This window comes from Hetaerina americana, unplaced genomic scaffold, assembly GCF_022747635.1.
Source record: "Hetaerina americana unplaced genomic scaffold, ioHetAmer1.1.p SCAF_5, whole genome shotgun sequence".
Lineage (NCBI taxonomy): Eukaryota > Metazoa > Arthropoda > Insecta > Odonata > Calopterygidae > Hetaerina > Hetaerina americana.
Window position 1 is genome coordinate 13,923,113 of NW_027287095.1, and position 14,808 is coordinate 13,937,920.

At 41.6% G+C, this 14,808-nt stretch overlaps 1 protein-coding gene across 1 annotated transcript; it reads left to right on the forward strand.

Moving 5' to 3' along the window:
• Positions 1-2,374: 2,374 nt before the first annotated feature.
• Rh5 (Rhodopsin 5) lies at positions 2,375-14,207 on the forward strand. Its single transcript, XM_071592071.1, has 9 exons — positions 2,375-2,527; positions 2,629-2,825; positions 4,067-4,282; positions 5,020-5,235; positions 5,340-5,470; positions 5,985-6,157; positions 6,248-6,402; positions 12,171-12,272; positions 13,697-14,207. The coding sequence occupies exons 2-9, from the start codon at positions 2,782-2,784 to the stop codon at positions 13,812-13,814; spliced, it is 1,155 nt and encodes a 384-aa protein (XP_071448172.1). The 5' UTR covers positions 2,375-2,527; positions 2,629-2,781; the 3' UTR covers positions 13,815-14,207.
• The last annotated feature ends 601 nt before the right edge of the window (positions 14,208-14,808 follow it).

Consider the following 14,808-nt stretch of genomic DNA (forward strand, 5'->3'; position numbering starts at 1 on the left):
GTGGTTGCGGCCTATTAAGGAGATCTGTGTTTTTACCAACCGATATTTGCCTTTAACACGAAAATAAGGGCACTTGAATGGCGCGTCGGAAGTTCTGCGTAACCAGGATAAACACACACCCCATCTGAAATACTGACGCTGCGGACTGACCATCTGCTTGAACAAGCAATTGATTTAGGGAGCCCTAATACCATCTGTTTGGAGAAACGTGTTTTGTGACTGCCCTCTAAATGACGGTGACGTAATGACCTCAGCAACACTTTAGTGTTGTATCGTTACGTACGATTTTTATGGCGAATTTTAAGGTCGAATGTTTCGTCATGTCCCTCACTCGCTCAAACACTTCGTTTTTAAATTGTTCGATTATTCCCTGTCGTGAATACCATCGTATGGATAACAGAAATACAGCACACCCCTGATGATACCACGCATTGGAAAAAAACATAGTCGTCCATAGATATTAATTGTGGAATTACTGTATTTCTGTAATCTATTCAATGGAGAAATTCCACCAAGTGACGGTTAAAATAGTGTCTTATGTGAATACAATAAACAAGAAGAGACACTTTCTTGGCTCAGGAATGCCATACGTTCCACTCATGAAATTAAGGTACAATCATTTTCTTAAATGACAAAATTTTCAACAGTAACTAGCATAAACGTAGAAAGATCTACAGCGAATAGATCTACATATTATTTATAAAACAATAAAAAATGCTTATATAAATATTTTTCTGTAAAATGTTTGTTCTTATTACGTATTCCGTACTCTATGAGTTATTTCAGATTACATAATATTCTCGACCCGGCTTCCAATAATGCACTTGAAATGATATTCATGCATGCCCGCACTAATCTCCTATTTTTGTGCGGTCACTCGTTTTCTTATAAATTATGCCAAGCTAAAATATCGTTCCAATATGGAACTTCTTTGCATGCGCAATCCTGTTGGGCGAGGTAGGTTAGTAAAGATGTAGTAAAAATGTTGAATCCCTCCCTCCTTGAAAAACCCACCCTTAACCGGTCGTTTTGCCAATAATAATTCACTCTCCGGCAATTTATTAACTGGTTTGAGGGCCTTCCGATGCTCAAAAATTCACTCTCAATCATTTCTAAGGAATTCGTGATTTTTAGATTACATTAAATTTACTGACTTCCTTTTCAGCAAAGCAATCATTTTCAATCATTGTTGATCTCCTCAATCATCAATGAATTACAAACATTCATTTGTTCAATAATTCCACACAGAGACGTTCCTATTATAAGATGGAATATTTTTACAGTTGCCTTATAGGACAATAATGAGGAAGAAATATCTGAGGATAATGATAAACATTTCGTCGGAATCAAAATAAAATCTTAATAAAATAATCTCGAATTTGAGTTGCCACAAACTGATAATATAAATTGTATGTGTAAGCAGTTTATCATTTTTTTATTTGGAGATCATAAAGAAGTCAAAAATGCATAGTTCTGTCGGATTAGTAACGCGTTCAAGGTGAAATCTTCATCTTCAATGACTTCAACTGCCCAGCGATTTGCAATTCCAGTGTTACGATCGAATTCACGAGCACTGCTGTTAATTTCCGGTTCACCCAAACCTCAGTAGGGGACCTATCCTCGCCATATTAAATGTACACAATTAAAAATAAATCAGGCCAGAAAGCCTTCAGCTTCCGGTCCGCCCAAATGAATGGCGTAAAATGGGCGAATCGGTTGGGTCAACTGGGTGCTCCGGACAGAAGAGGGTGCGAAATCGTTAAACCGCTCGGGGGTTGTTCGAATTTTGATGATATCGGCCAAAATCTACGCTGCGACGCCCTGAGAAATCGGACACTGATGCCCGTAAGCCTCCCTCGGCAACAGTTCGATCCGCCCAGCCGGAAAATACGGGGGAAACAAGGGTGGGGGTGGGGGGTCGCAAATCAGTTTATTTGCATGCCACACCTCACTTATTTACATTATTTAGAGAAGAAAAAAATAAAAAGAGGGTGAAGGAGATAAAGGGAATAGAAAGGGTTTCTGGGAATAGGAAGACCTACCAGTTGGTCACACCCTCTACACTGCTTTCTGCGTGGGTTTGCGTCCCTGACATGCGAATTCTTTTGTTTTTAAGGATGCAGCTTCACAACAGGTGGGGCAGAGGGGGCGTGAAATCAAATTTGATGGGCAGTGTAGTGTGGATGGAGTACCCTAGAAGGCGGAGTGTTTGGGAATGGGGAGCACCAGTTCCAGAAACGGTCAACCTCCCCCTCTCCCCCCTACAAACCCTTACCCTTGAGGGGCGTCACGAAGGGGGATGACGGGGTGGGTGTGACGCGATGGAGGGTAAGTCGTGAGGAAGTATATAAGCAGGGATGGAAACCAACAGGAATCGCCAGACTCGTTCACCACCACGCAGTCGGGAGCTGACGGGAAGTGAATAGGAGGCCCCTCCAGAGAGACACCGATTGGACGGAAGACCGCCGACGGGAGACGTAGACCTCGGTCACGAGAGTCTGCTCTAGCAAGGCGACGGCACCAAAAGGTCCGCGGCTTTATCCGATACGCAGCCACTATCTCCACACACACTCTATGAATATCTTTGACTCTCTTCTCTCTCTTTCTCTCTCCTTCCCAACTCCGTAGATCCTCGGAAGTGTAAGGACGTCCCTCCGCGTTGCCCTCTCGAGTGCTACTTACTGCGTACATCCGCCAACAGTGCCCGGGGTTAGTTTCCGTTGGGAAAAGGCAGCATCTTCAATAAGGTTTTGATACCGAAGTAGAGGAAAGCCGGTCAACATGAATTTCAGCCAAGCCGTCACAGCCCACACCCATTTCCTCCGGTGAGTACACAGCCCTAGCAGCGAGTAAGGTATATCTAGCTAACTATGGTGCTTGCTGTGTTTGATTGAAGGGGTAAATTTAGCACCATACCAGGCGCAACATCGCTATTGCCACCTACTGAATCATAATCCGAACATTTGCACTGCAAAAACTGCACGTTTGAAAAATTTGGGATAAATGACAGCAGCCAGAAAGATGGATAACATAACATCAGCCAAGACATGAATGATTCGGTCTTCGCCGGAGCTCATTATTTCATTGACAACAAATACGATATATTACTCCTTCAGTGAGAGGAATAAGTTAAGCAAAATATTCAGAGAAACATCAATAGTGGTGCAATTATGCTACAATTTTGTACAATGTTTATTTCTCAGCTTAACACTTAAATTGGCATAATTATGGGTACTTGAAAATAGATCTCGGGATGGAAATAGTTAAATAACCCGTTGGCGTCTGTCACCGAGACGGCGGATGTGCTTGAGAGATATGGCAATTGACAAAATGACGATTGTCCTAGGGGCACATACAAATTTTCAAGCTATAATCATTAGTTACAGCAAGATACAAAATCTCACACAATCACCAAGGTGGACTCCGAAGATTGGTTTCAGCAGAAAGATGAAGCCCAACTCGGTTCTTTCCTTGTGCCACCTTCGGATAGCCGCAAACTTCTGGCAATCCAAATGCTTGCAAATTTTCTATAAATTCGAACGGTCGAAAGTGGTCTTAATTGATTGCCACCTTTAAACGCAACTGGGTTTCTTGAAAGGATTCATTGAAGTGAATCAGGGGTCACATGAGAAGTCCGGCAGCATAAAATAACCAATTTTCCTTCACATTTGATGTGAGACAGTTTTCATTTCCATATGACAAACATATACACTACAAGACTGTGGAAACGACCTCGGAAGGCACATTTTTATAAATAATTCCGATAATACGCAAAACGCCGATGGCGGAACGAATCTTCGTCAATTGCGGGACAATTATTTCATCCAACTCCTGTTAGCATCAAAATCAGTTTCCGAAACCTTAACCTCATGTAGAGCTTGTGACCGTGCACCATTTCCCAGGCGATCGGAATTCCTTCTATTGCAACGACAATGAACGACGGAAAATAGAAATCACCGAAACTTAAAGGCGAATGGTGACGAGGACGCTTAGGTTGATTCGGGAGCACTTCATTGCTCACGGGGTCCGAGGGATATCTCTTAACGACTTCTCGCACTGCTTCCAGGAGTGCGGTTCCTCAGTCGGACAGCCTGTTGGACAGCGACGAAAACTCATTCCTCGGGTCCAAGATAGACGATGACTACATGTCATACATCCACCCTCACTGGACAACGTTTCGAGCTCCCGCGGCCTACCAGCATTTCCTCCTCGGGTTGATTTACGCCGTCATCCTAGTCATCGGAATGCTCGGGAACATGCTGGTCATCGTGACATTTTTCACGTGAGTATACTTGAATGCCTATGACCCTCATTTTCACCTTATCTTAACTATCAAGTGGAAATATCTCATAAATCCATTTACCCGTTCGTTTAACGACCATAATCGAGACAAAACTATTGTCAACAGCATTCAACGTGAATGGGTATACTAGAGCATGCAAGATGGCTCGGCAATGGGAATATGAAAATGTTTACATGGTGCCTATATCAAGTTTGTAGTTACGCCAAGCGTGTTGGGCGACAACGCCTACCGATAACAGTCAAATACAAATGCTTGTAATGGTCGACCCATTTCTTCTCACGTGAGGAGTCATTATTTGTGTGCAATAAGTTCCAATATGCCGTTTTCATATCGGTATGCAGTTACTGATGTGTCGAGAAGTGGGGAAAGGAAAGAGTTAACGTTCCGTTGGCAATCAATACCCGGCAGTTATTTGGACTTCCATAATTTCACGTCGCTTTACAAGTAACTGGGGCCCGCCAGCCATCGAATACCAGCGTAAACGAAGGTTTTCTCATTTTCCCGAATCTTGGCCGTGCACCAGCGACTGTCTGTGGACTTTCAGATGGTATGCTTCCATGGCAAGAATCGCATTATGGGATACAAATGTTCCTCTTTCTGGTCGATTCTCAGTAAATTAGTCGCACTACATCACAATCGCTGGGCACCGTATTGTAATTCATTTCATGGCCACCTCTGTAGGCTTACTTTAAACTGTTTACTTTGATCATTTCCAGGACTAAGAGTCTACGAACACCATCCAACACCTTCGTGGTAAATCTGGCCATATTTGATGCACTCATGATGTCGAAGCTACCGATGTTCGTTCTGAATTCTGCTGTTGAAGGTCAAATCTTTGGCAAGATCGGTTGTGACATCTATGGCCTCATTGGATCATACTCTGGAATGGGAGCTGCGATAACTAATGCAGCAATTGCATTCGACAGATATAGGTAAGGAACATTTAAATCGACCTATGTCAAAACAGTAAAAAAAAGGCCATACAATATCACTGGAAATTATTCATGATCGTGCCGTATTTTCCCCCGACATTCAGGACTATCGCATTCCCCCTAGACGGAAGACTTGGAATGAAGGCAGCGATCGGACTCGTCATCTTCACCTGGTTCTGGGCGACCCCATTTTCGATCATGCCATTCTTTGAAATATGGTCCAGATATGCTCCGGGTACGTAACAGTTTAATTGTGGCACCTTTTTTATCGTGTTGTGCACTTTTCTCTTACAATATTATTCAACCTATATTTTTTTTATAATTTGGTTAAAAATGAGTATGCGCTTAAAAATGCAGCAAACGCTAGATGATCCACCCTCCATTGTTATTCATGCAAGTATTTACGGCTGTTTCATTACATCTACCGAAATTTTAAGTGCTGAATACGCAGTGAAATAAAATAACTCACGCAAGCATAGTTTAATAAAATTTTCAATCACTTTTACCGCAAAATCACTTGTAAAAAATTACAAAGAACATTTTTAATAATTTTTTTAAATTCCTCCGATCAAAAAAAAATTTTTAAAGTTACACGTGTTTGAATAATACCATTGATGAGGTTGAGTTATCTGAATGACATGATAGTGTGCGGTGTTGTTTCGTGCTTCTTAATTAAAATGACAACCATAACGTGCCCCAATGAAACACCACTGCCTTTTAACCTCCGGTTCGTTCACTCCACCTACCAGAGGGGTACCTAACCACGTGCTCCTTCGACTACATGCGCGAGGGCAAGTCAACTCAGCTGTTCACCATGACCATCTTCTCGTGGGCCTACGTCCTCCCGCTCATGATGATCGCCATCTTCTACTCGAGGATAATCACCCACGTGCGAGCTCACGAGAAAATGCTGAAAGAACAGGTAATATCTCGATAGAATTCCACACTGATGCCTTTGCCGCTTCGCCCCCGACGCCCCTTCATGCTTGATTTGTTTTTTTAATTCCACCAGGCAAAGAGAATGAACGTCAAGTCACTGTCTCAAGGAGACAACGAGAAATCGGCCGAGATCCGCATCGCCAAGGTAGCCATCTCCATCGTTATCCTATTCATTTGCGCCTGGACCCCTTACGCGCTGGTGGCTCTCATCGGATGCTTCGGTGACAAGTGAGTGAGACAATTTTAAAAGAGTAAAAATAGTTGTCTTCCCGGCCCTTACAACACGTTTTGGTGATGGAATCGTCATGATCTCCTTGTCAATGGAATGAAACAAATGAATGTCCTAGCGCTACGATTACATTAGAGGGAAGTTTATAAATTACATACAAACGTGAGTGAGCTCCCAGCTCTAGACCTACCTCGACCTGAACCGCGGCGAACACTTGAAATCCTGTGCTAGGGGAACTGATTACTAAACGGAATTGAAGGTAAAGATGCCATCTGCCATTTCATTGAAAGTCGCCGTGTGAAAGAACTGAAAGACTCAAACAGCAATGGAAAATGTTCGCGTTGCTGGAAACACATTATTACATTCCTGACCTAATAAACTGGATAAATAAAAATCGTGTATGAATCGTGAATGAATTCAATACTGTTACAGAGCAAATGATTGCAGCCCCACATTACATTTGCAGGCGAAACTACAGCGGGGTATTGATTGCCGAAAGGAGTGATGACCGTCTCCCTCGTCTCTTGACCGGAGCAATAGGCAACACGACGTGGGAAAATAATAACTCCCAAAAATAAATTCCGTAATGCTCCTATATGATGATGTTACTCAATACCATAGTAAATGGTGTTATAACAACTCTGCTAGGTGCTCTTGAGTAGCCATTGCAGGGAAATGTGTAAATGATCGCGCAGAGGAACTACGTATGTAGATGCGACAGAGAATTTAACATATCAAAAGAACCCGAGTTCTCATTACGGCATAAATCTTCGATTATTATTCGGAAAAAAGATCTTTAGCATTGACATCCATATTTGATAAGTCCTAATCAGTATTTGAAACTTTTTCAAAAGGAATCACTATGAGAGCACCTAGGCTTGGTACAAGATACGAGGGTCATCCGGAAAGTAGTACCCGTTCGTGAAATAAAGACACAAAAGTAAATATTAACAAACATAAAAAATTTTATTTGAAAGAGGATACTTTAAACTACTTCTCAACATAATCTCCAAGCAAATTAAGGCATTTGTCATAACGTGTGACAAGTTTCTGTATTCCTGCTGCATAGTCCTTCGCCGCCAGCTCATTGAGATACGCGAGGGACCCATCTTGCACAAATTTTTGCATAATGCAGATGGTGTTTAACAATTTCATGAACAATTGTTCGAGAAACATTGGGAAAATGCTCACAGATGTCATCAATTGTGACGCGCCGATCGTTCCTCACGAATTCGTCAACTGAGCTCACCAGTTGGTCTGTAATGACAGACGGTCTCCCCGAACGCTCATCGTCGTGTGTGTTCCACCTCCCCATGTTGAAGTTGCGACACCACCGCCGAACAGACGACTCGTCCATTACATTGTCTCCATACACCTCCTTTAATTGGCGATGAATATCACATGGGCGAACGTTTCTTGCATTGAGGAATTTAATCACTGCCCTCACTTCACAACTGGCGGCGTTCTCAATTTTTTTAAACATTGTAAACAATCACAGAAACAACACAGGCAATGCTAGCGTCACGCAACTTGGCTCAGAGAAGGCAGACAAGCCACTGAAGCTATCTGACCTCGTCCAGCGGCTACTCGCGTCGTCAGCACTTCATGCGGCACGAACGGGTACTACTTTCCGGATGACCCTCGTATATCCTAATACAGTGATCAGCTATTATTAGCAATACTACCTTGATCAAAAATTTCCCGGAATTTATTCAGAAAATTAAAAATACAAGTTTATTCATCTAAATCTATATTGTCCCCTTCAAAGTAATCCCCATCGACTGCAACACACTTATGCCAGCGCTTGATCCAATCCTCGAAACATTTTTTATATTCCGTTTTCGGTATGTCCATCAGTGCTTCCTGCGATTTTTCCATTACTTCCTCTCGGCTGCTAAAACGCGTTCCCCGTAATGGTTTTTTAACTCGATTGAACAGAAAGAAGTCACAGGGAGCCAAATCAGGTGAATTCGGTGGCTGTTGGATGGTATTTGTTGCATTTTTCGTCAAAAAATTACGAATAATGATAGCACTGTGCGACGGTGCGTTATCATGGTGCAAAATCCACGAGTTTTCTGCCCACATTTCTGGTCTCTTTCGGCGAATTGCTTCACGCAAACGTCTCATAACGCCCAAATAATACTCTTTGTTTACTGTCTGGCCTTCTGGCAAAAATTCATGATGCACTACACCGTTGTAATCCATGAAAACCGTCAGCATTGCCTTCTTTTTTGACTGAAAACGACGTGGTTTTTTTGGTCTCGGCTCATTTGGTGAACGCCATTCACTTGCCTGATGTCTGGATTGCGTGTCGTACTCATAAACCCACGTCTCGTCTCCAGTAATGATCCTTTTGATGAATGTGGGATCGGATTCAGCCTCGCAAATCATGTCTTTTGCGACGTCAACACGGTCTCTTTTTTGCATGAAATTGAGGTCTTTTGGAACCAACTTTGCTGCTACACGACGGAAACCCAAATCATTAACCACAATGTCTTGGGCGGATCCATAGGCAATGTTCAAGTCCTCCGCTATTTCTCTGATGGTTAATTTGCGGTTATTGACCAACATTTCTTTTACTTTATCAATTTTTTCACCGACTTTCGATGTCGATGGTCTGCCACTGCGTTCATCATCTTCGATTGACTCACGACCACTTCTGAACCGCTCGTGCCACTGGTAAACGACCGTTTTTTTAGAGAATCGTTGCCGAAACACTTTTCCAACATATCCAACGTCCGTGCGGCACTAAATCCGTTTTTTACGCAAAATTTAATACAAGTTCGTTGTTGCAAATTTAAATCCATTTCTGAAATTGTAAAAAATCGCCAACACACACAGAGATAGATGTACTCTTGGCTACGTAACTTTTGCAAATGTCAAGTTATGACACTAAGATTTAAAGGGAATATCAACAACAGATGTACCAATTTAACAAAAAAAACAGAACTCAAATCGGAACGATGGGAGCGCCACACGGTGGTTATTCCGGGAACTTTTTGATCAAGGTAGTAGTCTACCGGCTTAGGGAAGATTTTGGATGGACTTTTGCCCTAGACACTACTGTATTCCTAAACCCTACGTAATATAGCACAAAACAGCCTCATAAACAAACTCATTTAAGTAGGCATAAAATCAGGGAGTAGGCATCCTGAAAAAATATTACAGTCATCAGGCATACATATTTCTGTTCTCAATTCCACGTAATCCATTATATTGACAACATAATTGTCTCAACAATAAATAAACTTAACGAATATTAAATTTACTTGGTCGTATTAAAACTATGCACTACTACTGTCATGGATACCAGCTTGATATGTAGCTGTCGTAGTCATTAATTGCTCCTTCTGTTTCAGCATAATACAACAAAACACATTATATGATAAAAACAGTAAAGCTACAACGCTGAAAGACTGTAAAGTCCTGGAATCAACCAAAACAAATTCAATCTCTGTTTTATATTCATGGCGTCCATATGCAATGGAAAAACATTTTTCGTTCAAATAGCAGCTCATTTCCCCTCTTCCATACACTCTCTACGCCACGAAGGAATCAGGCAATGGACCTCAGTTTCACAGAGTGCGCGTGGCAGCAGCTCTGGCCCATAACTCCGCATCAGTTAAAAATTAAAAATGACATGTTCATCTTAATCTATTTTTCGCATTACTCGGCATATGAGAGCGTAATTAAGTTATTTATAAATCTGGGTGAGCCTTCCTTTTCTTATTATGATTAGTTACTTGCATTAGGTGCATCAACAAATCGGGTACTTTTACATTGGCAATCAATATTCCTGGTCCTTTCAATAAAAGAGTGATTTTTCATTCCCATGATTGAGCAAACATTTAATTTTAAGTTATATTGATTACTTATCAAGCGTCATACATGTGTTAGAAGTTTAAAATACTTGACTCCGCCATTAAATCAGCGGCAGCCGATGCAAGTTGAAACATATTCAGTACGCCTAGGACAACGATGGAGACGAGACGCGGCATTGACATTTTGCTTTTGTCGGGAAAAAAATCGTCAGCAATTTAAGGCCACATGAGGCTTGATGGAGAGATCGTGGTCTTCTCTGATGCAGATAAGATAGTTTAAACAGTTTAGAGAGGAGAGACAATCGATTTCATAGGAAGGTGGACCCGGATTTGGCTCCAGTCACTATTTTCATGGCAGTAATCATTAACACCTCTGCTGACATTATGACAAAAGAGCATTGTCGAATAGCATTAAGAGCACCATCCTAAATATTGGAAATTTCACTGGGTGACACCAACTCGTGGTTGACAAAAATTTTGCACAAAGGGACGCGTTTGTGCGCGGTGGGTCCCGAGTTGCTGGTACACAAAACAACAGGACGTCCGAGGACAAGTTTGTTCGCAGTCCAAGTAAATATTACTGGAAGATGAGGTGGACATTTTTCCAACATAAATAATGTTAATATAAACCGTATGATCACTATTTGTTGAACATTCTTCGCAAAATAAAAACTTGAGGAAAATGAATCCCGAAGTATGGCATTCGCCGTCCTCCACACACTATCGCCATTCCTGGAGATAAAAATATTTTGACCAGAATGAGCGTTCAAAGCAATCGATGCCATCCCTCGACTTTGGTCGTTGATGCATAGGCGTACAGAGAGGGGTAAGTAAGAGATTTGACCCCAACTACTAATACTAAGATCAAGAGTGTGGTCACTTGAAGACATCCCCGAGAACCTGAAGATGACAGGGAACCAGCAGTCAAGATACGTCAAAGACATTCGTTTATTAGGGAGACGAACTGGAAAATATGACGAAAAATCACCAGCATAGATATCCTCTACAAAACACCGGACACCTTTTGCTCCGAAGAAGAGGATAGAAGTAGCGCACCAAAATAATGTTAACCATTGATTTTTTTAAATTTATCTAGCTTTTCCAGATTTTTGAGGTAGGTGACAGCCCTAGAAAATAATATTAACGGACTTCCCTGTCTTACTCCTCTGCCTAGCACTGCCCTCCATTACCTTTCCGCAACTGTGCAGTCCGAGAAGCACAACTTCAGGATAAGTTGTCTAAACCTTCTAAACTACTCCTATATTTTGCAAAATTTCCATTAATTGCGCCCAGTTTGCGCTAACGAACGTTTTCTGAAAATCCACGAGAGACACTAATACATTCTGGTCATACTCTTGCGTTCCCTTTCACTAGTGAACTCACTATTGCTATGAAATTACACATGCCCATCCCCTTACTAAATCCAAACCGATCTTCTTCTAAGTACCTATTTGCTCATTTCTCCAAACTTTTGTTAATGACCCTAAGTAATACTACTTATAAGTGTGACATCAAAGTTGTCTTCCACTGGGTCAGCTTGTTAAAGGTTCCACGCTGCTTCAGTTGGGAGTTTCCGCTGCGTGGGTGGGTGGGTTGCGTGAAACGGAAACACCTGGAAGCAGCATGGAACCTTCACCAAACTTGTAGTTCCTAAAAACTCAAATTTTCATTGGAAAAATTAGATAATATAATAATTGAAATAAATAATTTCCTTAGTATTCGCGACAAAACGTCGAATCTCATGATTTAATGCTAAATCGTTGCTATACAAGTACGTGCCAAAAATACAAACAGAGTCATTGCAGTCAAATCATAATCAAATGTCTTAAATGAAGGTGATCGCTCGTAATTTCTGCTCGATTAGAATCATGCATGCCTTTTCTGAGACCACGAACACATTGGGTGATTTCTTTTTTTCCTTTCCTCCTGCAATCTTCCCTGGGAAGGCACATGATGACTCCCACTTTCTGCATGTTCCCGGCCATCGCCTGCAAAACTGTGGCATGTATCGACCCATGGATATATGCTATCAACCACCCACGTTTCAGGTGAGTCACAGTATCACATCCAGTTTCTACTTAATCAACCACAGAATTAAAGAAACTTGAACTTAATGTGAATGAACGGTTCGGGAGAAATTTGGAGTACCATTGTCGATTTTGGCAACGCAACAACTTTACGCTGACTAGAGTATAACACTCTTCCTTAAAAAAATGAAGTGAATAAATGACTTTTCAGTTTGGTCAGCGATGAATTATTTCAATTCTGAACGTGAAAGCTACGGAATTTCAAACTTTATGGCTTTAAAGGCGATGATGAAATCAGTGGAGTAATACAGTCCAGGAACGTGAAATATAAGGCATGGAAAAGCGTACATCACAAGTTATTGGGAAAATGTAGATGAGTATTAATCTAATTTTTCTCTATTAATATATAACTCGTCCGTTATTTTCACTTTTCAAGCGAAATGAATGGAGAGACCGCTGCGGGAAAGTGCACTGGAAAAAAATTATTCTCGATATATTTCTATGATAACGTTAAAATTACGATTAGATACGATGCAGCGTCCACTTGGCGCCCGCCAGCGGTGTCTCGGGGAAACAATTTGAGTGTGGATGGAGCTTAGCTTTCATTGGTGAGAATACCAACCAACCGCTCTTCAACACTTGTACGTAAGAGACCCTATTAAACAGTGACTTAGAGACAATAGCACATTGACGGAGACCAGATTTTTCATTAATATTACTAAAGCCAAATGAAAGAAAAGACAACATGGATTAGCTTGTAGTATGTGTCAGAACTTGCAAATGACGCCACGTGTTAAACAACGACTGTGATCATGGCCAAAGAATAATGAAAAAGAATGAGAGTGATGACAATCTCAAGGTTAAAATTCTAACAATTAATCTGCGATGCATAGCATAAAAACAATTATAATATGTAAAGAAAATGTAATATTGTAATTGATATTGGTAATATTTATTAACCATTACAAACAGTTAAAAGGTTAAATGGATGTAAGATACGTGAATCCACTCCAGTGGATTCAATTGTAGTACCCTGTAAAATGGAAGTGGCTTGGCGACCTGTAGTCATCAACGAGACGACCAGGACACAAGATTTCTTATCTGTCCAGAATTAATGTCGATTGCATAAAAATACGAATACCAAGCAAATATTTCCTGGAAAATTGGTAACCAGAAACGTTATCGAGTGAGGGTACATCTCCACGTGTCTGGGCGGAAAAAATGAGAGCGAGAGCTCAGATGATGAGTCTCTCGATGGGAGAAAAACCATTTGAATTCTGTCGTAGTACCCTACAGCAAGAAACACACCCACCCTGCGCCCTTGGAGCCCAACACGCGTCGATGCTCGCGAGCATGCACCCGAAACGCCAAATCCTCGACCGAAAGCGTTCAACGAGTGCACCAATGCAACGCGCTAATTATCTCTCTCTCTATTTCTCCTTCAGGGTGGAAATCCAAAAGAAGGTTCCCTGGCTTTGCATTTTTGGGCAGGACAGCAGCAAGACCAGTGACACCAAGTCCACAATATCCGACGCGACGGAAGTGAAGTCTGAGACGGCGTAATCCTGCAATCAAACGAATTATGACGACGCGAGCGGACACAGCTGCTGCTGAGGCGGCGCCAAATACTTTTTTTAAACGACACCGAGCTCCTCTGTATACTCATTTGTTATCACTTTCGTATAAAATGTCCAACGTGCATTACCTGGCGCTCGCTACGTATATACTGCATTGCGCACTCACTCCATGTTTGGTGCGCCTCCCGCGCGGACAAGTTCAACCAATCATGGACGTGAGTGGCCATTTGACGAAGCATGTTAGGTCAGTGTTAACAAATCTTGAGGAATCATGATGCACACATTGAATCCTATTCACTCTCCCGTATGTACAATTACTCCCCCTCTTGTATCCCTCTAAATCCAAATAAACCCTCGGGATTACTAGCATTGAAATCAACGTGCTGTTCTTTTTATGATATATAATAATTTATAATAGTACCCTTCCTCAAACAAATTAAGAACAATAATGGACCAAGAGAGAGAGAGAAATGGAGTCAAATCAGCCGATGCCATTATATAGAGAAATATGAGACGGTGATGAAAAAAATATATTTAGGACAAGAGAAGACCCGATTGCGACCAAAATGGAAACCACCTGAAATCCACCCACCGACGGCGAAGGTGTTTTTGGCAGAAGTCAAAGAGTACCGCATGGATGCACACCTGTAAGCAACCCCCGCTGACAACAGAAAGAAGAGATCATTATGTAAACATGGTTCACGTCGTATTTTATTATTTATCAAGATTAGTCTGCCGTTGAAGATTGGTTTTGGCACAAACTCCTACATACTCCTACACTTTTAGGTCTCACTAAGCACGGCACGCCTTTCCTTCACTGCAATAAACCGTACCATAATTCCGAATACTTTCAGCTTCCCTTTCCTCCCCTCGCCTATACTAACTTTCCCCTTCATCAAAGTCATTAGAATGTTATAGCCAAACAAAAAGTACAGAATCCACGTCTACTGTTTTCTTCGAATTTCTGCCAACAACCATCT

What these genes read in the sequence shown, in the direction of transcription:
- Rh5 (XM_071592071.1), top strand. Translation starts at nt 2,782, where the DNA reads ATGAATTTCAGCCAAGCCGTCACAGCCCACACCCATTTCCTCCG. An exon ending in GTCATCGTGACATTTTTCAC is followed by an intron (nt 4,283 to 5,019) that starts GTGAGTATACTT and finishes GATCATTTCCAG; the next exon opens with GACTAAGAGTCTACGAACAC. An exon ending in ATCGGATGCTTCGGTGACAA is followed by an intron (nt 6,403 to 12,170) that starts GTGAGTGAGACA and finishes TTCCCTGGGAAG; the next exon opens with GCACATGATGACTCCCACTT.